Here is a 26572-nt window from a genome sequence, read left to right as displayed (position 1 = left end):
TAAGACTAGCGCAGCTACCCCTCTGTCATTTGCAACCTATGACTTATTTTTACATGAATTTCATTCGAGTACATTTCTTGCTAAATCAGCTCCTCCAAAGTAAGCCGTTGGTTCCAGTGAGACCCTTTTCCCCAAGCACATTTTATGTGTTTCTTAGTGTCTTTTTAATGTGTCTTATTCAGTGATTCATCCAGTGAATACTCTGACTGGACTGCAGATGCTGGGATTAACCTCCAGCCACCAAAGAGACAGACCAGACAAGCTTCTCGCAAAATCTGTAGCAGCTCTGAAGATGAGAACGCGAAAGATGCAAAAGGGCAAGAAGAAAAACGCAAAAAATCCAAACAGACACGGAAGAAGGTTAGTGTTTCCTTCCTTCCTTCCTTCCTTCCTTCCTTCCTTCCTTCCTTCCTTCCTGAATTGATGACAGTGCCATTTTTCTTGGGCGTACATATATGTAAAACAGCTCTTCACACATTCTGCTTGTACCTAAACTCTGAAGCATTTTTTTTGTTGAAAATGTTTCTGTGCTGCCTATTCACCCAAACTAGGTCCCCCAGGGCAGCAAACACCAGATGTTAAAGTGTCTCAGCTTTAAAAATATTTTAAAATAAAGTGTATATACAATAATGCAGTGAAAACATATAAACGCACAGAACACATTGTTTTGTTTTAAGAAACCCAGCGGACTTCTTTCGATGGACGGAGAGCCCACAGAGGAATGGTTTGCTCCCCACTGGATCCTGGACACCATACCGCGACGGTCCCCCTTTGTCCCACAAATGGGAGATGAGGTAGCTGTTGCTTTGTTCATTCAACTGCAGAGACTGACCTAGTCCCACGGCAGAGTATCTAAGTATTTACAAATGTGCCACAGTACGACTCAGTCAGACGTGGGTCATTCTGTGCCACCTCAGACAGCATTCTGGAGAATCGCCTGTTTCAAGCAGGGCTCTTTTTGTAGCAGGAGCTCCTTTGCATATTAGGCGACACACACCCCCCAGTGTAGCCAATCCTCCAAGAGCTTACAGAGCTCTTCTTACAGGGGCTAGTGTAAGCTCTTGGAGGATTGGCTACGTGAGGGGTGTGTCGCCTAATATGCAAAGGAGCTCCTGCTACAAAAAGAGTTTTGTATATGACTCTCTTAACATATCACCCCTGTATATGACTCTCTTAGCATCTCAGGGAAAACCGTTCTGCCTGGCACGTCTGCTCTCTCACGCACGCAGATTTCTGATGGGGGCAGGAGCATGAAGTATATTTCCAACTAAGTAAGGATTTTCAAATGCCGCAAGGCCTGTACCAAATGTGTGACCTGCTCCTTGGATTCAGTTCCCAATCAAACTGGAAGATAATGGCTGCCTATCTGTGCTCTTTGCCCATGTCAAGCCATGTGTCCTAAGGAAGCCATCTGCTTATATTGAATGCATTTTCAGAAAACGTTTCCATGTAGTCACAGTTCCATTTTAATCATGCCGTTGTCCCCAGTCCTGAGCCCGGCATTGTGCGCCGATGCCTGCTTGGAGCTGTGGCATGAGCAAGGTCACTGTTTGTCTCGGGGGGAGGGGCTACACCTCTATGTATAAACAGAGCGACTGGGAATGACTGCTTGTGCGGGAATACTGTCTATGCCCCCAAGTAATCTGCAGTGATGCTGCAGTTCAGGGTGCAGACTAACATAGTAATAAATAAGCAGTGTTTATATAGGTCATTGTAGTGTTCAAAAGTGTTTCACACCCATTATTTCAGCAATCTTTGCAATACCCGTCTCTCTTATGCTGAGGCTAGGAAGTAGACTTGCCTGATGACACCCAGGAAGCTCATGATTGGTTTGAAATTAGGGCTGGGGGCATTCAGGTTGCAGCTCATGCTCTGAAACCCGGGTCAACTCTTTGTGAGAAATTCCCATCCTTATTGTTGCAACTGCTTGTGCATGCAGAGGGAGTTGGACTCTCTCTGATGGAGCGGGCTTCGGGATTGGGGTTCTGCTTAGATCCTAGCTCACAGTTGGAGGCTCAGGTTTTAGTACATTTTTTCAGCTTCAGCCAGATTTGCCCGCAACAGCTGTCTTGTGGAAAGCGTGATTTGGCCATGAACATCCATGCTCTAAGGCTACGTTAACACGCTCTATGTGGGGCTGCCTTTGAAAACTGTCAGACATTAAGTGGCTCAGAGTGAGGGTGGCCAGGCTGTTGTTGGGATCTGTGGCATAGACCCTGCTTGCCCCCATGCTGAAACAGGCATTTTAGCTTCTTGTCTCTTTCTGAGAACAATTCAGAGTGCTGGTTTTGACCTTTAGGGCCCTATATTTCTTGGGACTGAGATACTCGAAGGCCACCTCCTCCCATACTATCCCTCCCACCAGTTAAGATCTTCCTGCTCTCTCTGCCATCTCCTGCAATGGTGAGGCAGGTGATGACCAGGGACAGGGCTTTCTCGGTGGTGGTGCCTTGCCTTTGGAATGCCCCCCCTCACTTGAGGCTTCCTTGGCACTTCCTTCCTGTCATTTAGGCACCAGGCCAAGACATGTTTTTACCAGAGCCAGTTTGGTGTAGTGGTTAAGTGGTTAAGACTCTAATCTGGGAGAACCGGGTTTGATTCCCCCGCTCCTCCACTTGCACCTGGCTAGATGACCTTGGGCAAGCTGTAGTTCTGACAAGAGCTGTCCTTGAAAAAGAGCTGTTTCTGCCAGAGCTCTCTCAGCCCCACCTACCTCACAGGGTGTCTGTTGTGGGGAGGGGAAGGGAAAGGAGTTTGTAAGCCACTCTGAGACACCTTTGGGTAGTGAAGGGCGGAGTATAAATCCAATCTCTTCTCTTCTCCTCTCTTAATTGAATGTCTCTCTCATCCTTTTTAGCTCACTGTTTTATAGTCCGCATGCTGGTGTTTTTGTGAGCACTCATGTTTTGTCACCACTGCTTTCCCTTTGTTAGCTGTCTCTAGAGAGGGGGCCTGGCGGTCTGCTAAGTAAATAAATGGAGTTGGGGGTAAATGGCTGGGTGCACGCACTCCCTTCTTCACTACCTGAGTGCCCAGGTGTGTCATGTCCCGTCCCCCCCCCGCACAATTTTGATGCGCCTGCTGGAACTGCCACACTTTTAAACTAATTTAAAAAGGGGGTGGGGCATTTACTTTCAGAATTTGACATTTGAAGCATTGAAAGCATTTTAAAGGTGTGCTGCACTTACTGTGCCTATAGCGATGTAATTCATTTTCTTTCTTTAAGATCATCTATTTCAGACAAGGGCACGAAGCTTACGTGCGTGCAGTACGGAAGGCAAAGATTTACAGTGTTAACTTGCAAAAGCAGCCATGGAATAAAATGGAACTCAGGGTAAGCCGTACTTGCAGAATTATGCCTCATTTTCAGTCACTGGTTGCAACAGGTAGTTGAAAGGTGCATAATGATTATTCCTTCTGGGCTCTGCCTTTGCTGTTTCTTGGTTTGTGACAAAGATCATGAGAGCAAAACAGGTTGGAGATTTTGCATCTTGGTGTAGTGGTTAAGTGTGCGGACTCTAATCTGCGTTTGATTCCCCACTCCTCCACTTGCACCTGGCAGGATGACCTTGGGCAAGCCGTAGTTCTGGCACAGCTGTTCTCGAAAAAGAGCTGTTTGTGTCAGAGTTCTCTCAGCCCCACCCACCTCACAGGGTGTCTGTTGTGGGGAGGGGAAGGGGAAGGAGTTTGTAAGCCGCTCTGAGACACCTTTGGGTAGTGAAGGGCGGGGTATAAATCCAATCTCTTATCTTCTTATTGGCTGTGCCTCTTAGCGTTCATTCCGGGTTTTGGTGTGGCCATCGTTTTTGGCTGCAGATTTATATTCTTACACAAGTGGAGAGCAGATTGGTTCAAAGTGCACTTTAGTAAGATGCTTCTGTAAAGCAGAGCAGGGGGTGTTGATGGGTGGGCAGTCTCATCAAGAGCCGTACGTGGTGCTGGGATGTGTTTCCTTGGCTAAAATGAGACCATGCTCCTCCTCTGCCGTTCATAACCCCGGTCACTTTTATTGCTATTTCACATAAAGTATGAGGATGGATGGAAGGGTGGATAAATATGGATGGAGGTAGATAGAAGCAGGGCTGCACATACAGTTTTGAGAACATACATGTTCATTTTAAAACTGGCAACTTCATTATATTTTTATCCTGCTCTTCCCATAAGGAGCCCAAAGCTGCTCCCCCCCTCTGTTCTCCTAACAGCCCCTTGAAGTGGGTTAGGCCGACACGGGGAGCGATTGGCCAGGTTCCCCGTCCCCCTCCAGCAAGCCAGGATTTGAAGGTTGTTTCTCCAGTTAAAGTGTTCTCTACATTCCACTGACCATAATATCATGAAACTCCCTTATACTGAATCACACCCTTGGTCCACCAAAGTCAGTCTTGTCTACTCAGACTTGCAGTGGTTCTCCAGGGTCTCAGGCAATGTCTTTCGAGAGCCAGTTTGGTGTAGTGGTTAAGTGTGCGGACTCTAATCTGGGAGACCCGGGTTTGATTCCCCACTCCTCCACTTGCACCTGCTGATGTGACCTTGGGTCAGTCACAAGCTCTGGCACAGCTGTCCTTGAAAAAGAGCAGTTTGTGTCAGAGCTCTCTTAGCCCCACCCACCTCACAGGGTGTCTGTTGTGGGGAGGGGAAAGGAAAGGAGTTTGTAAGCTGCTCTGAGACTCCAAGTGAGGGGCAGGGTATAAATCCAAACTCTTCTCCTTCTTCTTCTTTCGATCACCTGCTGCCTGTTCCTTAACTGGAGATGCAGGGGATTGAACCTGGGGCGACTTTCTGCATGCCGAGCAGGTGCTCTACCACTGAGCCACAGCCCCTCCCATATACCTGTCGTGGTGACATTTTATGACCCAGTCTGGCCTTGCTGTCCTCCCACCTGCATTCACCAGTAAGTCAAAGTCCCTGTTACGATGTCTCTGTCTGAATCACCCAGTCAGGTCCTCAGCCTAGAGACTCCTTCAAGCTGTGTGCAGGTGGTGGTGGGGACTCGTAGCTAACCGAGAGGCAATGGGCGTAAGTAGGCAGTGTTTACTTGCTGGCCCAGGGTTCTTTTTGTAGCAGGAACTCATTTGCATATTAAGTGACACACCCCTAATGTAGCCAGTCCTCCAAGAGCTTACAGTAGCCCCTGTAAGAAGAGCTCTGTAAGCGCTTGGAGGATTGGCTACATTAGGGGTGTGTGGCCTAATATGCAAAGGAGTTCCTGCTACAAAAAGAGCCCTGCAAGTTGCTGCATTCTACAAGTGGCATTAGGGTTATCTGAGAGTTCCCATCAAGTGGGTACCTGTCTCTTCCCTGTTGCTTAGGGCAGTTGGCCCAACGAGAAAACCATTTCTACAGTTGGACAAAGAAATGCTTCCTTCATCCATTCTGTTTTACTTCATACCCGACTTCACTCTGGTGAAGCATCCCCCTCTGTTTATTCAGAGGTTATTTTTGTACATTTGTATTTCTGCGTGGAAGGAGTAATCCTATATAACAATTTCTTTTCCTTTTTTTCCCTTTTTCTTTTTGCAATTCAAATTTTTTAAAAACACATTTTTTTGACCCCCTGGCTGCTGTTTGATGAAAAGGAACAAGAATTTGTGAAGATTGTGGGAATTAAGTACGAAGTTGGACCACCAACCCTTTGTTGCTTGAAGCTTGCTTTTCTGGATCCCGTCTCGGGCAAAATGACTGGTGAATCCTTTTCCATTAAGTAAGTGGCTCCCTAACACCCAGATCAAAATGACACAGGAGGCACGCGAACGCAGCTAACTGGCTTCTTCCCTGAGACGTTCAGATACAGACTTGTGTGATGCGAAGTCACCACAGCCAATGTTTCCTGCCCACCTACGCAGACAGCCAGTGAACTGGCAGAGAAATGCTGAACACAATGACCTCATGTCACGTGTTTCTTTTCCTAAATGTTTTGGCAGAGACCGAAGGCAGGAGGAATGTGGGTCTGGAGCAGGTACATAATCCCTTAGTTTTAGTTTTAGAGAGCCAGTTTGGTGTAGTGGTTAAGTGTGCGGACTCTAATCTGGGAGAACCGGGTTTGATTCCCCACTCCTCCACTTGCACCTGCTGATGTGACCTTGGGTCAGTCACAAGCTCTGGCACAGCTGTTCTTGACAGAGCAGTTTGTGTCAGAGTTCTCTCAGCCCCACCCACCTCACAGGGTGTCTGTTATGGGGAGGGGAAGGGAAAGGAGTTTGTAAGCCACTCTGAGACTCCAAGTGAAGGGCGGGATATAAATCCAATCTCTTCTCTTCTTCTAAATCATATCTCCAGATTGCAAGGTCTTAATAGCTCCTTTTTCGTGTAAAGCTCACCGTTCCTATAATGAACTTGCAGTACTAATTGGAGGCCTCTGAGATTAGGCCCCAAGTTAGTAGTCCAATTTCATTATTGATTATAGTTCCTCCAGCATCATTGGAGACCTGTGTCTGTACTACCTTCTGAAGTCACTTCATGTGTGTTTCACAGGTACCATGATATGCCAGATGTTATTGATTTCCTTGTGTTGCATCAGTTTTACAATGAAGCCAAAGAAAGGAACTGGCAGATTGGTAAGCGATGGTTTGCTGTTGAATTTCGTATGCCACTTCTCGAAGGTCTGTGGAGAAAAGAAATTGGGTTGTTGTTTTTTTTTAAAATGCTTTTCTGTGCACACAAGCCTTGGCTTATCTCAGCTTCTCCATTACAGGTGATAGATTTCGCAGCATAATAGATGATGCGTGGTGGTTTGGAACAGTGGAGAGCCAGCAGCCATTCCAGCCGGAATATCCTGACAGTTCCTTCCAGTGCTACAGTGTTCAGTAAGGGTTAATCTAAGCAAGGCACACTGTCTCAGTGTGTGACTTAAGCACTCTTGATTTGCATCATCCTGCTTCTTCTGCTCACCGGTAGGAGCATGGTGCTGTTTATCAGAAATATTTATATCTGGGCTTTCTGTCAAATGATTGACAGAGTGTCTTCTGTCGCCCCCGCCCCAACTACATTAAAACCAGCATAACAGCACAATTATAGCAGAGGGCTAATAATAGCAATGCTGTGTCAGAAATGTGGTAAAGTGGAAACATTACAAAATCTGATCATTTTGCTGACTATTACAGTAGAAAAGAGCAAGAGTCCCGTAGCACCTTCAAGACTAACAAAAGTTTGTGGCAGGGGAGGAGCTTTCATGAGTCACGGCTCACTTCTTCAGATACTGCTTCAGATTCTTCAGCAGTGATTCATGAAAGCTCCTCCCCTGCCACAAATTTTGTTAGTCTCAAAGGTGCTACAGGACACTTGCTCTTTTCTGCTGCTGCAGACAGACTATCACCAGGCTACCCATCCTGAATAGGGCGGAAGGCTGGTTCCTCACATAGTTGCGGGGCTCCTGTGGACAGTTTTTAAGTAGCCATTTACGGCATTCAGGATTGTACTGTGAAGAAAATACAGCCTTAAAACTTTTCCCCCCCCCCCCCCCCGGCAGCACTTTTGGCTTGGTAACATGTGAACTCCAGTTCTTGGAGGGAACTTCAAGAAACTTCACACCCCACATTGTACCACAAATGTCCACGAAACCTGAATTTCTTGCCTCCTGTCCCTTCAGTACCGGGACCTGCAGCATTGCCTACCCCACTGCTACCTTCGATGCTGCCCAAGGGTCTACTCTGGTATCTTGGTACCAGCAGCACAGGAAGGAGGCACCTTGCTTGGGGTGCCAGAACCAGCCCTTGCCTGGGGCCTTGGAGACAGCAAGCCAGTTGGTGTTGACAGTGGTGGGAGAGTTGGGCCAAACCATCTATAACAGCTTCATATCTCCATGTAGCTAATTTCAGTAGTCCGTACAAAAGCCCTGGAAGGTGGTATAATCATATTGCAGAAGGGAAGGTGGTTGTGTGAGGTTGAGAGGGAGTGGCCTGTCTTAAGGTCTTCTCATGAGTTCACGGCAGAGGTAGGGATACCAACCTCCAGATGTTGCCTTAAGGTTATCTCCTGAAATTAATTCCGACGTCCACACTGAAAAAACAAAAAGTTCCTCTGGAGGCAGTAGTAGCTTCAGAAGGCAGAATCTCTGGCCTTGCCTGCCTCATGGCCTGCCCTTCCCAGGCACTGCCCTCCAAATCTCTAGCGGTGGCCGTAGCTAGAGGTGAAACTAGGACTTTCTGTTTAATATCTCGGTCTGTTAGCCACTGATCTGTTTACATTTTTAAATGCTTCTTGTGTTAACAGCTGGGACAACAATGAAAGAGAAAAAATGAGCCCCTGGGATATGGAGCCGATTCCAGAAGGAAGTAAGCATGCCTCCCCCCCTCCCCATTTTGGGGTGTCTGTCATCTGTACTGCAGCTCAACAGTGGCGGCCTGGCTGTAAATGTGGGCTCTTCTCCCTCTCCTCCCCCCTCCTTGTCTGCAGCCGCTTATCCAGAGGAGGTCGGAGCCGGAGTCCCCGTGACGACGGAGGAGCTGGCCTCTCTGCTGTACAGGCCCCAGGAAGGCGAGTGGGGGGCCCATTCTCGAGACGAAGAATGCGTGCGGGTCCTTCGAGGCATCGATCAGCTGTTGTCCCTAGGTATGGCTGCCAAACACAGAGACTTTCCTGAGTTCAGCATCTTTCCTCTTGCTTCTGGGAGAGAGAGTTGGTCCCACAGGTGCGAATAGGCCCAAAGTTGAGTGCGCAGCCACCCCATCTAGTTTCACTTGATTCTAAGGTGAAATCTTCCTGGGTCTGCTGTCAGTGACCTCTGGCTGGCGACTGATAAACCAATGGATCCAAGTAATCAGAAAAACAAACCCAGAAAGAATTTTGAAAGAAGCAACTTTATTAGTGTTCTGAGTTGTTCTAACTAGTATTTGAAAATCACCCACCACCACCACGTACATACTTGTTCTCAATGCTGCCCCTTCTCTCCTTAGCCCCAGTTTTTGGCATCACTGCCTTCTGCCGGACTCCAGTCTCTTGTTTTAAGGCTCTGTGTGGTGTTTTCCTTCATCCATTCTTTTTTTTTTTTACTCTGTGACTCTTCCTTTCCTTTTTTCTCTTTTTCTGGCATCTCTTTCCTCTGCCATCCCATCCAGATTCCCCTGGTGTTTTAAAACTGTTGTTGTTATTTCTCTGTTCTCTACCACCTGCTTCCCATTGACACACCGTTCCTACTTGTAGACCTGTCTTATATTTATTTTTTCTCAAGAAGACACACTAGGGCTTATACCACAAATGCATAGAAATCCTGCTAGGGCTTTTTTTTTGGGTAGGTCTTATTTTCGGGGAAACAGGGTATTACGGATCCTGCACATTTGGCTGGATTCTGGTGCTGTCAGTTTTCCCCTGGGTAGTTCAGTTTATGAATACTTTGTGACATCCTAACAATCCATTTGATGGCTACAGCAATAAAATTATCCGGTAATACACCGTTACTTTTCAGAGGAGGCCCCCCCCCCAAGTGTACATAGACAGGACTAGCATTAGTAGTGGATAAATACTCCTACCCAGCCTCCAAGTTTTGCTGTTTCATGTCTGCAGTAGCTTGTGATGTTTAATTGACTTTGGTTGTCTTCTGTTTTAGATATTTCTAATCCCTTTGCTGTCCCGGTGGACCTTAGTGCCTATCCTCTGTATTGCACTGTAGTTGCTTACCCAACTGACCTCACCACGATCAGGAGAAGACTTGAAAACAGATTTTACAGGTCAGATTTTTATGTATTTATATACTTCTCTTGCTGAGGCTCAAGGAGGATTACATGATATTAAACAATATAAGTGGAGAGCATAATACATTCAATAAACAATGAAATTGTACTGATTTGATGATTTCTGTCCACTGTATGTTTAATGCCTCCAGCTCACCTTTTTAGAAACTTTTCCATGTTAGCTGAATCAAATCCCTTCTAGCTGTAATATTAGCAAACGTTTCCTAGAATCATAGAATCACTGAGTTGGAAGGGACCTCCAGGGTCATCTAGTCCGACCCCCTGCACAATGCAGGAAATTCACAAATACCTCCCCCTCGACACCCGCAGTGACCGCTGTTCCATGCCCAGAAGATAACCTAAAAAACCTCCAGGATCCTTGGCCAAACCGGCCTAGAGAAAAATTGCTTCCTGACCCCCAAGTGGCAATCAGCATTTTCCTGGGTGTGTAAGAAAGGGCCACAAGAACTAAGCACTGATGCAACCCTTCCTGCCCTCCCTCTCATGATCTGCCTAAGTTCACAGGATCCTGTTCAGTTCAACTGTAATAAACATCGTTACAGTCTTGTGGCTGCATCTGAGAATCTCTCCTATTAAACTGATGAAACAAGCCAGGATTTGAAGCTTTCAGTCTTTCCAAAGAGATCCAAATGATCCTTCCCCCTCCCCCCTTTTGACTGCAAAAAACCGGGAAAAGAGGCATGTACAAAAGTTTTTAAGAGCAGGGCGCTAAAACATCTGATTAACCAAGGAGGTCTTATATTATATTGTAATATCTTAGCAATAGCAGTTTAAAAATTGTGTATTGGTTATTATGACTGGCCTAAGACAATTCTTGCCTTAGCCAGTCATTATAACCAATACTCAATAGAGCAAAGGTCTGAGTCTGCTTCATACACTCATAGGAGCTCATAGTTATTTTTACAACTTCATGTTTCATTTAGCCAAGCAAATTTATGCTGATTTTTTTACTAAGATGTCAGTTGAGCTAGAAGATAGCTTTCATAGCCATTCTGTTTTGAATGGTCTCTTTTAGTATTTCTAATACCCTAACAGCAGCAAGCACACTTCATACTGTACGCTGCAGTTTTACTAGGATTCTTTATATAGTTAAGTAAACAAAATACTTAATCTGTTGTGACTGCCACATTCAATAGATCAGGTTATTGTTTTCCAAAAGTAGTGCATTCTGATCTGTATGTTGAAAACTTCCCTTATGATAATCCCATCAACTGCCAGCTTCTTAGTGCTAGAACAAGTTCGGGAATCCCTTCTCTTTTCTTCAGTCTTGATTTCACGGAAGCTTCTTATGGCTTTAAAATGTCACCGTTCTGTTCACCAGGTACACACCCTTCCTGACCATAGCCCTTCTTGGTTTTCTATGCATAGATTCCAGTTAAGGGCTGAATACGTGTAGCGCCTACTTCTGAATATGTTCTTTTCCCTCCTCAGGCGAATATCGGCGTTAATGTGGGAGGTACGATACATTGAACATAATGCTAGGACTTTCAATGAGCCCGAGAGTCCTATAGTTAAAGCAGCCAAAATTGTTACAGATGTCTTACTTCGCTACATTGGGTGAGTAGCCTGTTTCTTTACGTGCTGACGTTTTCACTGCTCTGGGATAATTTTCTGAAAAAACTTTTCCTGAAGTGGCTCAGTTGTACCATGCGTGTGAATTTATAGGCGTGTGTATGGTGCTTTCATCTCCCACTGCGTCTTTCACCTCTTTCCTGTCCGGTAGACCAAGAATAGATCATTTGGAACGTTATCATGTGCATCCAGGGACTGGGGTGCTGGCATGGGAACCTTCTCATCAATCTAACCGTCTGGCTTGGCTTTTTGATCAAATGCTAAGGAGTTTAGTACCCTGCTCCTAAACTGCAGAGGCCACGGCACACCAGTGAGATAGGAATGCTTCGTTTGTAAGCCATCCAAGCCAGGATGGTGTCACTTTTGTGATCTCTGTGGCACTTTGTTGTCTGTTGGCCCTAATGCTGGCACTTTTGGGTGTGTGCGCGCATTGCGTAAAGTGCTGTCGACTTGCAACCTGACTTATGGTGACTGAGTAGGGTTTTCAAGGCAAGAGACTAGAAGAGGTGGTTTGCCATCGCCTTCCTCGTCATAGGAACCCTGGAATTCCTTGGTCGTGTCTCTTTCGAACACGAACTAGGGCCAATCCCATTTAGCTTCCAAGATCTCATGGAGTCGGGCTAGCTTGGGCCATACCCGCTGGAGATCTTAATATATTTGACGTAATGTTTGTTTTTCAGGGATCAGAGTTGTACAGATATCCTGGAGATCTACAACAAAGTAAAGGCAGAAGATCTGAGCAGCACAGAGGAGGAAGAGGAGGTGAGAGTCCAGAGAGTGAACTGGAACTGAACTGTTGGGTACAATCAGGCAGTTATGCAGAACACTGGTGGGCAGAATGCCATCGAGTTGCTGCGTCTTTAGTTCCAACAGTTTGGAGGAGAAGCTGTGAGGACCAGTACCTTGCTCTTCCAAAACTAAATCCAACGGGACCACGGAGATGCTGAGTACAATAACAAAAACAAAATACACCGTGGAGAGCACAAATCGCTCAAGGTCAAATAACACTCAAGTGCTACTTAAAGGCATACGTCTCAAACACATCTGCCATTTTTACCCTAGGCCAGCTTGCATGTGGTTACAATCTCTGCAGGAAAAACCAAATTGTATGCATTCATTTACTTCATGTATACCGTGCCTTTCTCCCCAGTTGGGGAGAGCCAGTTTGGTGTTGTGGTTCTCAAGTGCTACTTAAACGCATACATCTCAAATACATCTGCCATTTTTACCCTAGGCCAGCTTGCATGTGGTTACAATCTCTGCAGGAAAAAACAAATTGTATGCATTTATTTACTTCATTTATAGCGTGCCTTTTTCCCCAGTTGGGGAGAGCCAGTTTGGTGTAGTGGTTAAGTGCGCGGACTGTAATCTGGGAGAACTGGGTTTGATTCCTCACTCCTCCACTTGCACCTGGCCGGGTGACCTTGGGCAAGCCGTAGCTCTGATAAGAGCTGTTCTTGAAAAAGAGCTGTTTCTGTCAGAGCTCTCTCAGCCCCACCGACTTCACAGGGTGGGGAGGGGAAGGGAACGGAGTTTGTAAGCCGCTCTGAGACACCTTTGGGTAGTGAAGGGCGGGGTATAAATCCAATCTCTTATCTTCTTCTTATCTTCTTCTTGGGTATCCAGAGTGGCTTCCATTACTCTCCTCTTCCCCACTGTATCATCACAACAACCTTGTGAAGTAGGTTAGGTCAAGTGTGGATGACTGGCCGAGGACACCTGGCAAGCTCCCATGGCAGAGTGGGGATTCGAACCAGGGTCTCCCAGACCATATTCCAGCACTATACCCTCTGCACTACACTAGCTTCCATGTGGAGTAGGCATCCAGGCTCAGAACCAATATCTAGACACGCTCTCTCGATTGCCGGAGTCTTAGCAGACGAAAGCCAAGTATCTCTTGCCTTAATGTCAAGGGTTTAAAAACCTCCTCTACGTGTTGCTTTATGAAAAGGCACTCTACAGAAATGCGTAGAACCTTAATGCGTTAGACCGTTGCTGGCTGTGATGCACAAAGGGCATCAGTGCGCACCTCAGAAAGCGACGCACTGTTTTTAAGGTGTGTCAATGGGTCCCAGCTCGCTTCCGTTTCCTTTGTGGTGTGATACCGGCACAAGCCTTTCGAGAAAGCTGCGGTTTTTTTACGGCTCTTTGTATCCATTTACCTTTCTGCCTGTCTCCCAGCTAGTCCCTTCTCTTTTCTCCTCCCTGAATGAAAGCTGATTGCCAGATGAATGAACTGATTGCCGGGTGGCTGGGATGCATCAGCCAGCTCCACATCATGCATAATGCGGAGCTTAGTGGAATAGGCCAGCGTTAATGCAAGAGAGCAATGGTTGCCTTTGATGCTGGCACCCCAAGAGGTGTTTGCCTCGGTTATTGATGGTGTGCACTGTAATCATCCCCCCCCCCCATTATTAAGGGGGCGGAAAGCACTCACATTAAGAAACTCTCTTTCAATGTTATCAGTTGAATTAGAGGAAATAACGTTGTTGTTTTTGTGCTTCTATTGCTCAGCTCAGGGTGGGCTGTAGTTCTCAATAAGCATACTGGAAGGTTTGAGGTCGCTTGCTGAAGAGCTGAGGTTACCCTTCCCCTAGAAAGCATGGCTCTCGAGTCCTTTGCTTCATGCCTCCCTCCCTCCTTTCCTCCCCTTGCATCCAGATCCAGATAGTGAAGGTTTGGAGTTCCTGAACTTTGATTAGCCGCCGTCTTTCGTATCCACAAGAGGGGGCTTTCAAAGCCGCTTCCCCCCTCTTTTTTCATCCCAGCAATCCGGTGCAACTTAAAAACCTGTTTTGCACCCAGCACCTTCTAAGATAATCCAATGTTGTCTGCAGCACATCCAGTTTTCCATTGTAATGTGAGAACTATAGGCTTTGGTCTTGGCCACAGTGTTGGGAACAAATTAATTTTTCTTCTGCTGCTCCCCCTTTTGTTCTCTGTACCGAGCATCCAGACTGAAGAGGAGTTCTAGAAAATGGTTATACGCTGTGCTGTGGTATCAATATATCTGCTCAACATGACCAAATCTGTGGATACTTAAATCCGGAGATTTGGGTCCATGAAAAGACAAGACAGATCTTTCTACCGATCTGAGAAATGCCTCAGGTTTGCAGAGAAATCAATTCTTAACACACACACACTCATGGGGGGGGGGGTGTTAACCCACTCCTCCAAATAATAGAATCAGCACCTGTAGTTTAAAGAATCAAATTCCTTCTGTGGCTGTTGCTAGGCAACCACAACAGTATTCCCAATTGAGACTTTAGTTTGTTAGTAATCAATCAAAATACCTTTAATAGCATAATAAAATACATAGCGTGATAAAATATGAGCAAGAAGGTATTACATAGACAACGAAATAAGGCTAATCATACAGAGAGGTTGTGTCTATCTTTGACTGCTTCAGCCAAGAGTTTAGCAACCAGAGCTGCAATATCCAGGTTTGTGTCATTTAATAAACGTATTATTCTGTCGTTTCTGTTAGTAAAAGGCAGGGAGAAGGGGGCATGGCCTTTTCCAGGGCTGATTTTTGCTTTTGAGGGAGGGTTCATAAGGACCAAGTTTGGCAGCAACCGCCAGGTGAGTTGCTACCACCTGACTTGCATGCTGTACCTGTGCCCAGCTGCTTGCTACTTTTCAACAGTAGCCACCCCACAAAAGCCAGTGTGCTGTAGTGGTTAGATTTTCAGACTGGGAACTGGGAGCCCTGGGTTCAAATCTCCATCCTGCCATGGTGCTGACCGAGTGACTTTGAGCCAGTCACAGAGTGTTTGCCTAAACTTCCTCCCAGGGTTGTTGTGAGGATAAAATGGAGAACAGGCAAACAATATAAGCTGATTTGGGTCGAGAAAGGCAGGGTATAAGCAAAATAAATAATATAGCTGAAGATGAGGGACAGATAAAAGGGTAGGATGATTGTTTAGCGGGAAGGAGAGAGGGAAGCAGGGAAAGGTGAGGGTATGGGAGTTGCCAGGAGGAGGGAAAATAGCATTGTGTGGGAAGGTGGATACATGGGTAAACGAGGTGCTTTCTGTAAGTCCTCGTGAGTTCCCCACTGTGCAGTTGGGCCCCGCGGCAGGCACTGTGCATGTGGGCCATCGGCTTCCCTGATAGAGGCTGCCAGGGGGCAGGAAGAAGGGAAAGCTGAAGACACGGGCTGATAAAGATGGGTTGGCTGGCGGATGGGGAGAAGGAAGCAGGAAAAAGGGAGATGCATATGGGGGTTTTCAGGAAAGGGAAAGTGGAAAGTAGAAGACAGGGAAATGAGATTCCGCCTGTAAGTCCTTGTTGGTCCCCCACTGTTCAAACATATTACATGATCTGTGACACCAGAATTAGATGACACAACAAATGTTGGTTTGTTCTCTAGCTCAGGATTCAAAGTTATGGTTTAATCCTCATGTGGGATGCTAATATGTAGGCAAGAGGGCTTGTCAGTTGCTTGATTTGGATGTCACAACAAATGATAGTGTCTTGTGAACCAGGAAACCTTAGGTAACAGGACTATATAAAGAGGGAGGAGAGCTATTATTGGTGGGGATGGGGGGCAAAGTCTTTGGAGCAAAGCTCGTGTAAAGAATGTGCATTGGTTTGATTAAGTATAAATGCAGCCAGGATTCCACACCATTTTCAGTCAGACATTACAGTCTTCTGGGCTCTGGGCATATAGCATAATGGCTATTACAGGAATCTCTTGTTACAGTAAGGTCTCTTGCAGTGCAGTCCGAAGCAAAGCTGCACCTCTCTTAGCTCAGTGGCCTAGAAAGGCTGTTTAGGATCGTGCTGTCAGTGATCTGGATTGATTCTTACAAGTCTGCCTTATCCTGACTCCAGTGACTAATCTGGCTAACCATATTCAGTCTTGACCACTGTATAGTTAAGAACAAAACAGAAACGGTTTGTTTAACTTTGTAGACTTTCCCCACATTTGGTAGGGCCATGTCTGTACCACAAAGAAAAGAACCGGATTTACAGTAAAACATAATGATCGTAAGCTAATGATGATGATAAAGTTGCACCAGTTGCTGTTGTTGCGGGAAATTGCTTTTTGCTATCCATCATGTTCCTGTTCCTAACATCTTGCATGATTTAGCCCTTCTTTTTGCATGTAGTAATTAAGCTTTCCTTCAGGTGGCAGAAGTATACGCAGACTCAGATGGTCCAGGAACCTCCTCTGGGAAAAGAACTGTGAGTGGCTCTTCATCATCACCTATGTCATCTTCTTAGATAAGAGTCAAGAGATCAAGCTGCAAACTGCATTATTTTGGTCCTGAAAGCCCCCGAGTTTGATATGGCCATTTATGGAGCCGTGGGGTTGCTTTCATTGTGGCGTAATTGTTACTGATGTCCTGTGCTATATTTATGACAAAACTAACTTGCGGTATTTGTTATTTGTTTTTTGTCATTTAATCTGATGTCAAAATTAAGTAGCACCTAGTTACCTTCCCCCTAATGCTGAGAGTCTATCCCGGGGACCTGCTTGGGGTGGGACTGGCAATAGGGCTACAGCACCATGCACAGACCAGGGCAGAGATGGGCAGGCTACATTGCACTTTCTCGCTGTTCCTTTTCTATTATAATTTTAATTAATTTATTTAGGCTTTTCTTCCTGGGGAACCTCAAAGCAGCTTCCAGCAATGCCAGTTTAAATAACTTCTGTCAAATACAGTTTCAATAAACAGATAAAGGACCAATTAATGCACTAAACTGTATCCTGGTCCGGTCCTGAGTCCACTGGGATTGGCTCACTGAAGGCCACTGGCTGAGAGCCAAGAGAGCTCTTTGGTTCTTGTCCTTCAGCCTGCACCAAAGGCTTACACTTCTGGCCACCCCTGGGCTTTAATACCTGCCATGGGAAGGGAAACAGAAGCTCAGCCCAGATCTTAAGCAGCTGGCAGAGGTTGCAGAATATCCCCCACCCTTGTCAGAAGAACCTTAACTTGTTATTTAGTGTCACTTTGCATATCTTGATAATCATCATGTTGCATGTCAGTTCGCTGTTCATTCTCTGGCTATAAGTTTGAACCTTCTCTGCCATTCTAATGTATTTGATAAAGTGGGCCTTGCACACGAAAGCTCCTACCTTGAATAAACCTTGGCTGGCCTTAAAGGTGCCACTGGACTCTAAATTTGTTCTGCTGCTTCAGGCCAACATGGGAGAATGAACCAGCCAGATGTGCAACTCCCCCCCCCATAACTTTGGGTAGTATTTTGAAGGTTGCCCTTATGATTTGTTCTTCCTTCTCACATAAGGCTAGGACAGATGTGTCCTAGGACAGATGTGTCCTTCACAGAACTGCTTGTTTAGTACAGGGTGTTATGTTGAAACCAAGATGGTGAATAGGTGCAATTTTTGGCTTCTAAGAGGGTTAAGTCCCGGTCATTGTGACCACTACATAAGCTTGTATATGGAAGAAGATTTTTATACAAAAAATTGTAGAATGGTGATGTTTCTCCCTTTCCAAACCTTCAGGTAAGACGGCAGATAAAAAGACAGCCCAACAAAACGTGTGCTGATGCCTGGAAGGAACACTGCAAGCAGTTGTTAAGCCTGATCTATGAACGCGAAGATTCTGAGCCATTTCGACAGCCTGTTGATCTCTTTTCCTATCCTGTAAGGGATTGTTAAAAATTATTATTGTTCAATTCAACAGGGAGAGGCAGAAAACTGCATAGGAAACTGAAACGAGGGACTCTGAGCCTGGGTGGCCAGCCGTGCGTGCGGCCCGCATAGAACTGTCTGTCTGCTAAGCACTTGATATTGATATGTTGAAACTACACCCTCTCCACTCACCCATCCCACCTATCCCCACAAACTTGTCCGGGTCTGATCCTCACAAACTGTGCACCTATTTCCAGTCTTGTCTTTGCATTCTAAAAGCTTCTGACTCTTGAGAAGAGATTCTCACATTCTGAATTCTGCCCCCATTTCCAGATTCTGTGCCTGTATAAAGCAGTTGCAGAATACACCAGCTCTGCCCGATACCTGATCTGAAATGTGATTGGAAAGTTTTGTCTGCCAACTCAGGCTTGCCAGCTTGAACACTAAAATCATCTTTGTCAACTTTAAAAAAAAAAAGGTTTCGACATGGCCAAACCATGCACGGGGACATGTGTGTGTGTTATGCCATCAATATGCTTCCGACTTATGGCGACCTTATGAATCAATGACCTCCAAAACGTGAGCTTCCACAAAATACTTAAATGTAATGGCCGTTTTGCACTATCAAAAAGTGGCTTGTTTTCCATATGATGCAGTCCTTGCATACAGAATTTTGTAGAAAACCAAACAGATGCATGGTGATTTCCACGATTGGTGCTAGCCTCCAACCCTGATGCAGGGTACTGCTGGTGCACCCAACATATATCTTTCTTAAATGTTATTACACTCTTATTTCAAGAAGCTCCTGTCTTCACCATGAATCTTGTAAGGCTGGGAGTTTTTGTCAAGCACAAAGTCAGCCATTGGGCTTCATTGGGAGAGTGGTCTTAACTCCAACACTCTAGCTACAGTAGCTTCCACAGACACCAAAACATAAGGTCAGCATACACAGTCAAAAGGTAATTTCTTGCACCGTGTGAACGTGCAGAGAAAGATGATCTGATGCTGCTTATTTTGACTTGGGACCTTCTCCACAGCCTACCTTTTAGCTTGCCTTCTCTGTGGATGTTTGTGGATTGTTACATTGATCCACGGTTAATGTAATGGGGTTTTGTAAACAATGGACTCGTGGAAAACGTTTCACTTAGGGTGCACACAGTGTTTGCATAACCAATGCACGGCTGTTTGTGGCATTACATAATAAACATGCATTCATTGATGTTCTTAGGATTACCGTGATATTGTAGATACTCCAATGGACTTCAGCACTGTGAAAGAAACTTTGGAAGCGGGAAATTACAGGAACCCCCTTGAATTCTACAAAGACGTTCGCTTGATATTCTGCAATTCCAAAGCATACACTCCAAATAAGAAGTCACGGGTAAGATGCAATGTGTAGCAATGACTGGAAGCCCCCAAGATGATACGGGCAAAGAAAGAAATTAAGTGTAGATATGATAAAGAGTATGAGATTTTCCTTAATTTCAGTAAAAGTTAAGTCATACAAAACCCCTTTGTTTCTCAGTAAATTCCTTTATTCTAATAAAGCTTGAAAAAATACATTTGTGTATTCACACATGTAACATAAACTACTGCTACCTTCTCTCATTTTGTCTCAGATACTTGAAACATATTTGTTGGAGGCGGAATTTCCGGCCCTAATGATGTTATCAAGCAACTTCTGTCCCCACTCTTTGACATATTTATTGGCACGGTCCAGCCAACGTTAAGCCTTTTATGTGTCACCAGTGTTGGCCAGAGAATTAATCATATGCTTCATCTCTTTTTGTTGTTGTTGTTGAATATTGGGAATAGGAAAACCAGTTGCCTGATAACGCCATTGGCTTATCTGTTACCACTGCCACTCAGCAAAGTCTGAAGCCTTTCTATAGCCTAAGCAGTCTTCCTTCAACAGTAGCGGCTCTTTCTCCAATTGAAGAGCCACTCGTGTTGGAGGTCTGCTGCTTAGGCTGGACAGAAGGTTTCCAAGTTTGTGGAGTAGAGTGGTAGGATACAAGGCAAGGCAAAGAGGATCAAATTCATCAGTTACCTACCAACAAAAGAAGAGGGATTTCAGCATTCACTGCCTACCAGTTACTTTAAATCCTGTTGGAACAGTAAAATTCCAACTCTGGTGAATATATTCAGGGTCACATGACAAAACATGTAGTGATCTGTGTATATGATATGCAAGTTACATTTCCCCCCCAAATGTTAATGTAGTAATGTACTGAAAATGACTTGCACTTGCCAGTATTATGCACAGAGTCCTTTTTACCCCCATGGTAGCCAGGTATGCTGTAATTCTCTTCTGTTTTTTTAAATTTTGTTAACACATCAGAGGTTTACTTGATTAGAACCTAACTCTGTACTTGTGTCAATATGTCTTATAATACCTGTCCAGTATGCGGTTGCCATTAGGTATGTCTGCCATTAATTGAGGAAGAAGTAAGTTTTCCACATTTAGCAGATAAGACATCTGACACATCTAAGATTTTTATTGAACATATTGGAGCAACTGTTTTTTATTGAACATTTTATTTGAAGATTTTTATTGAACATATTGGAGCAACATGCCATTGTTTCATAACCTTTTACACCTCCCAGTTTGGAGATCCATCCTCGGGATTTTTAACAAGAATACGATTCTCCCCCCCCCATCCCCCCCAAACTCCTCGAGAGCTGTGTCTGTTTGGGTGCACAGGGGGGGCTGTCCTCTTCCTCATCTGAGCCACTGCCTTGGCCAGTGTTCCCTCTAAGAGCCAGTTTGGAGTAGTGGTTAAGTGCGCAGACTCTGATCTGGGAGAACCGGGTTTGATTCCCCACTTCTCCACTTGAACCTGGCTGGATGACCTTGGGCAAGCCGTAGTTCTGACAAGAGCTGTCCTTGAAAAAGAGCAGTTTCTGTCAGAGCTCTCTCGGCCCCACCTACCTCACAGGGTGTCTGTTGTGGGGAGGGGAAGGGTACGGAGTTTGTAAGCCACTCTGAGACACCTTTGGATAATGAAGGGCGGGGTATAAATCCACTCTCCTCCTCTTCTTCTTCTTCTTAAGCTGTGGAGTCTTGTGAGCAAAAATTCTACTCCGTGAGCTACTGGCCTTAAAGTTGTGAGCAAGCAATTTGGCTACTGCATAAATTAGTCTGCTCTGGAGCCCTCCTTCCTGAGCAAAGACAAAAATGTGTGAGCCGGAGGCTAAAAACCCCGTGAGCCGGCTCACGCTAACTCAGCTTAGAGGAAACACGGCTTCCCCTCCCCCACGTCCTCTTCTTCATCTCAGATTCAATGTTGAATGGGTGTTCCTCCTTCCTATCCCTAGTCGTTCACTAAATTTATCTCAGTTTGCTAAATGGATTGCTAGGGATGTAGAGAAATGTTTGGATCGGGAGCCTTTCCTTCTCACCCCACCCTCCCAGATTTACAGCATGACGCTTCGATTATCGGCCTTATTTGAAAATCACATTAAAAACATCATTTCCGAGTACAAGTCGGCAGTGCATAATCAGAACAGGAGAAGGCCGCGGCTACAGTACCGAAAACGACTCCGAAGCAGCAGCAGCTGTTCTTCTAGCAGCCGGCCACCCAGGTAAAGACACCGGCACTCGCTACCAGTTTCATCATACGTCACAGTGGAGGACCTGGCCCCTGTGCATGTAGCCATCTCTGCATAATGGAACCGCCCATAGACATTATGCAGGATTTTACAAGCCTCAAGTTAAAAATGAAATGAGAGGTCATCCCTCCCCCAGATTAATACCAGTATCTGTGCACGCATGACAGGATGCAGTTTGCTACCATTCAGATGCTTGAAAGCTGGGTGGACGAGGCAGTGATGATGGTGGTGAGCTGGTGGCAAGAGAGGGTGCTGGGAGTGGATGGGATTTTCCTCCCATGGAATTTCTGGCAGATTCCCCACATGTAATTGCTGTGCCTAAATAAATTGTTGTGTCTAAATAAATAACAGCAGGGCCACCCCTAGACAAGGCAGGGGTTTCTGCCTCCTAAGAAAAGTCCCCAAGTATGCAGTAAACTGTGACTGTGTAAATTAAAAGGGAAAAAATCCCCCAAGGACTGGAGAGGACTGAGCATGCTCTGGGAGGCATGGCATATTGAGAGTGGTTGAGAGTCAGTTAAAGTGTGGAGAGGAAATCAGCCCGCTGTTGCCTCTGAGAAACTATGGAGGGGGAAATTTTGGGGTGTATCGGGGTCAATATTGTCCTCCTTTCCTGCAAGTTCCCCCTAGCCTACATATTAATGAGTTTAGCCACTAGCCACCTACCTCACCAATTGTTTTTCCCGTGGCACTTTATGTACTCTGGTGAAAATGGAAATGGGCTTTAAGAAAGGAGAGAAGAGGACAGGGGAAACAGTCTGCTTTACTGACAGCAGCCCAAACAAACATACCCTTCAGAGGTAACAGAGGCAAGAGAAGGGGCACCCACTGTCTGAACTAGTTCCTAGCTCTTCAGTACTGTAATGTTTTAATTTATTAATTTGGATCCTTGAAATTAAGCTCCTTAGATTAAGCGGATGATTTGGGTAAATTAGACAATTCTTCATGAGGAATGATCCATTCATTTTCCCATACCTTTAGCCCCAAAAGAAAACAAAAACAACTGAAGATGCAGCCTAAAGCCAACCTGAATACCTCACTGCCTTTAACTAGGACAAATTCTTCAGTTTCATCTCACGGTAAGTAAAATCCTAAACGCTGTGGCTTTCCACGGCCAACAGCAAAGGTTTTCGTTCAAGCTGCCCAAATTCGGTCGATATCACCAGTTGACCAAAGCTGGCCCATGAGTCCCAGCGGGAGTTGTGTGTGCTCTCTTCTTTTGACCATCACGAACCTGTGGTCTGCCCCCATCTAATGCACTCCACCCACTAGGGCCCACCATTACCCACATGCCAGTTCAGCCTCGCAAGCGATGGCTCATCCTTACCCAGACACTGACCTAGGCCTAGATGTAGCGTAACCGCTCCTGCTTCCTTGCCTTCAATACAGGTAAACCCTATGCCCGCTTGAGCCACATGGTCCCGATCTGAGGCACGGGAGGTGAGGGGTCTGTTCCTCCTACATCTTCCTAACTATATTCTTGGGACCGATCAGTAGAAAAGCGTCACTTAAAACTAAAAGTTCTTGGGTAGTGGGACTTCTGCTTGAGATCCTGAAGAGCCCCTGCCAGTCGGAGTAGGTAATACTGGGCTAGAAGGACCCAGGCTCAGGCTTGGGTGTCAAGTAAAGTCAGATGGGTTTTTTCCTCCTTCCTTAGAAACATCCTCTCCCCTCAGAGAATTGAGTCCTGCATTCTCGTGATCAGTCCTGTTCAGGGCTCTTTTTGCATAATAGGCCACACCCAACAGCAAAACCTATTAGCATATTGGGCCACACCCTGACAGCACAGCTCATTAGCATATGAGGCCACACCCCCATGTCACCAGAAGTGTGGTCATCCAGCCACACCCACCTTTTGATTCTTATTCTGTTTACCTTGTTTGTTGTCAAGACCCAGGGCTTTTTTTGTAGCAGGAACTCCTTTGCATGTTAGGCCACACACCCCCAATGTAGCCAATCCTAATGAGTTTCTGCTGTTTGGTGTGGCCTATTATGCTAATGAGTTCCTGCTGGGCGTGGCCAACTCTGAAGCCAGCCGGAACTCCGTTCCTGTGCGTTCCTGCCCCAAAATAGCCCTGGTCCTGTTTGCCAGCCTGTTCCTCAGCCCGCTCCTTTTTGTGCGAGTGTCCATCGCGACCGAGTTTTATTTTTGTTCAAAGTTTCAGATACTACTGAGGAACTGCCAGGTTCAGCCGCTGCCGAAGAGATAGAAAGCCAGCCGTCCTCATCTGGTTCAAACCATCAGAGTCGTGGTGGAAATAACGCTGAGCCAGGGAAAAGCAGGCCAGTCAGAAATAAATCCACTCCAGTCAAACAAGGTAGGAAGCTGGGTTTAAAAAAAATATGCCTGCTTTTCTCCTTTTATTGTGACGTGGATATTAAGACATTATCCCCCCCCCCCCCCCAAATTCACCTGGCACCAGGCTCGGTGAAACTTTAAGCACCAGGCGGAAATAGGTTATTTGTTTGTTTATGGCGGTTGGGATTTCTGCATATTGGGGAGGAAGGAGCGCATGCTTTCCCCCCGGGCCTTTGGTTCAGTTGAATTACACAGTAGCACGTGCCGGGTTTTGTTTTGCTTTGTTTCTCAATTGGTTTCAATTGTTTTTATGCTAGGTGTTATCTAGGGATGCCAGCCTCCAGGTGGGACCTGGGGATCCCCTGGGATTACAGCTCATCTCCAGACTACAGAGAACAGTTCTCCTGGAGAGAAGGGGTGCTTTGGAGGGTGGACTCTGTGCCATTGTAGCCCGCTGAGGTCCCTGTGCTGCCCAGGCTCCACCCCCAAATCTCCAGGAGCTTCCCAGCCCGGATCCGGCAAACCCCCCCATCCCCCGTTGGAGGTTGGGGGGGGGGAGAGCTGGCAACCGTAGTTGTTCCTTTTGAATTCTTTACTGCAGCTGGATGCATTGGTAACTTTACTAAGGTTTGTCTAGTTGCTGGCTACTCTTGATTATTGCAATTATTATTTTCAATTGCTTATTTGGAAGTTTAGCTTTATTGTAAGAGAAGGCTTAAATGTTTTAAACAAAATGCAAAAATGTGGTGCTGCATGGAAAGCCGGCAAAGCACATAGATCTTTATTCCTCAGTTGCTGTTAATTCTCTGAGCTCCCAGTTGCTTGCATTCAGGTTTTGTGAATGGTCGTCTTAGAGAATGTCCTGGCAACAGCCGCTCACATGTGAGAAACTTATTAGTACTAATAACAGGTCTCTTCCAAGTAGGAAGAAACGTTTCTTTTCCCCTGAAAGCTGAGGCTTAACCATGCTGCGGTGCTTCTGAAAAATCAATATATATGTATAATGTGTATATATATATATATATGTATGTATGTATTTAATCTCTATAGATCAGCCTCCTGATAAGCCCCTCACAAATGGTGATGGGAAGGAACCACGGGCAGCCGTCAAGAGGAAGCTCTCAAGTGCCTCCGAAGAGGATGAGCCCACCGGGAAGGAGGACAAGAGAGAGCAAAAGGAGAAGCCAGGTTTATCCTCCTCGGAAAGTGGGGATTCAGGATCCAGCTCGAGTTCCGAAAGCGGCTCCGACTCAGACTCTGAATCAAGCTGTAGGACAGATCAGGACTACATAGACGGAGACCATGACTACAGCAAATCCTCCGTACAAGTGAAGCCGAGGAGGAAACTTCGGCGGAGCATCTCCAGCGGGCAAAGGAATTGGCAAGGCAGAGGGACGGGGAGGAGAGGGCGATGGGGCCGGTGGGGTCGGTGGGGCAGAGGGAGGCGAGGCAGCAGGGGAGGGCGGGGCTGTAGCCGAGGAAGGCGTGGTGGGCGGGGAGGGAGAAGGGGGCGAGGGAGAGGAGCCTCCCGAGGAGCCTCCAGAGCCAAGAGGCCACGTCTTGCCGACGACGAGTTTGAGAACCTTTTTGGCGGACGCTTTGGGGAGAGCACGCTTGGCGGGCGCTTTGGCCGGCCTCCTCGAATCAAGACCAGGAATGAAGGCAGGCGGACTGTTTTATATAACGACGATTCAGACAACGACACTTTTGTGCACACCGAGGATCCCCTGAACCTTGGTACCTCCAGGTCAGGCAGGGTACGGAAAATGACAGAAAAGGCCAGGGTCAGCCATCTCATGGGATGGAACTATTGATCAGCAGGGAAACCATGGAAGTGAACAACGGTGTGAGGACTTCAATGGCCTTCTACTGCAGGGATTTTGCCAGAAACAAAAATCTATTAAGCAAATTGTGGGGGGGGGGACTCCGCTCACATTTTTTCTGTGGTGCTTCTCCATTTTGCTCATATGGTTTTGTGTGTGTGTTTGAAGACTTCTGGTTGCCACATCTCCTTGGCCAAAAGAAGCCTTATCCATAACTTCCTCCCCATATGTCCATTCTGTCACAGGACCATCCCATTGAATCACAATTATGAAGTCTCCCCGTTGCTTTTTCATTTGGTTTTGGAGGATCTTTTTGTGTGTGTGTGTGCGCATTATACAAACAGCACCTTCTTAACAGAGTTTTTTAAAACATTGTCTGCCATTATGAATTCCTTCTACAACATAATAACTTTTGCACAATACGCCGATTCTAAAGGCAGCTATAAAATGTTTACAGTTTCTCTATTGTGCGAAGGATCTGGATTCTTTTCAATCTTACCCAGGCCAAATTCCCGCGGATCGGCGCAGAACTGAAATACATTCAAACATGGGTGTCTTGATAGGCTTTCCCCCCACTGGTTCTTAGTTTCACATTCTAAAAGAAAACAAGAGAGAAAAAGGGTTGGTGCCTTGTAAATATGTAGCAGACCTTTGATGTGAGTTGTCAAACACGTGCATTAACATTATTATTATTATTTTTAAAAGGAATACTTGAGAATGATGACTATCTAGATGCAAAGGTGCCAAATGCAGAAGTTCTTTATGTCTATTTTCTTTCCACTGCCTGGATATTTTTATAGCATTAATAGAGATTGCCAGTAAGATGTTAGCTTCCCTATTGCCATGTCTTCTCTTCACGGTCATCTTTTCTCCCTTAGGAAATTTCCTGATTTACATTTTTGCAGTCACATTATTGGAGGAAAAGCAGTGAGGTTTTTTTGGGCAGGAGCAGAGCTGCTCCCGACACTACAAAACAACT

The 26572-nt window shown here is 45.9% G+C and overlaps 1 protein-coding gene across 1 annotated transcript in view; it reads left to right on the top strand.

Annotated features, from left to right (window-relative positions):
- The window catches only part of BRWD3 (bromodomain and WD repeat domain containing 3), a 118000-nt gene extending 91841 nt beyond the window's left edge, over positions 1 to 26159 (top strand). The window contains exons 20-37 of the mRNA XM_015418847.1: positions 183 to 360; positions 678 to 794; positions 3227 to 3334; positions 5574 to 5698; positions 6469 to 6551; positions 6689 to 6800; positions 8206 to 8267; positions 8389 to 8544; positions 9539 to 9659; positions 11115 to 11240; positions 11936 to 12017; positions 16389 to 16445; positions 17731 to 17871; positions 19088 to 19240; positions 21275 to 21444; positions 22453 to 22550; positions 23631 to 23789; positions 24821 to 26159. Coding sequence (XP_015274333.1) covers positions 183 to 360; positions 678 to 794; positions 3227 to 3334; positions 5574 to 5698; positions 6469 to 6551; positions 6689 to 6800; positions 8206 to 8267; positions 8389 to 8544; positions 9539 to 9659; positions 11115 to 11240; positions 11936 to 12017; positions 16389 to 16445; positions 17731 to 17871; positions 19088 to 19240; positions 21275 to 21444; positions 22453 to 22550; positions 23631 to 23789; positions 24821 to 25584 — 2812 coding nt within the window. The 3' untranslated portion in view covers positions 25585 to 26159. The remainder of the gene's footprint in view (positions 1 to 182; positions 361 to 677; positions 795 to 3226; positions 3335 to 5573; positions 5699 to 6468; positions 6552 to 6688; positions 6801 to 8205; positions 8268 to 8388; positions 8545 to 9538; positions 9660 to 11114; positions 11241 to 11935; positions 12018 to 16388; positions 16446 to 17730; positions 17872 to 19087; positions 19241 to 21274; positions 21445 to 22452; positions 22551 to 23630; positions 23790 to 24820) is intronic.
- The last annotated feature ends 413 nt before the right edge of the window (positions 26160 to 26572 follow it).

The sequence above is a fragment of the Gekko japonicus genome, unplaced genomic scaffold (genome assembly GCF_001447785.1).
Source record: "Gekko japonicus isolate JY-2015 unplaced genomic scaffold, Gekko_japonicus_V1.1 scaffold1606, whole genome shotgun sequence".
Taxonomy (NCBI): domain Eukaryota; kingdom Metazoa; phylum Chordata; class Lepidosauria; order Squamata; family Gekkonidae; genus Gekko; species Gekko japonicus.
Note: the sequence above shows the minus strand (reverse complement) of the source record. Positions and strands in the feature narration are given on the sequence as shown.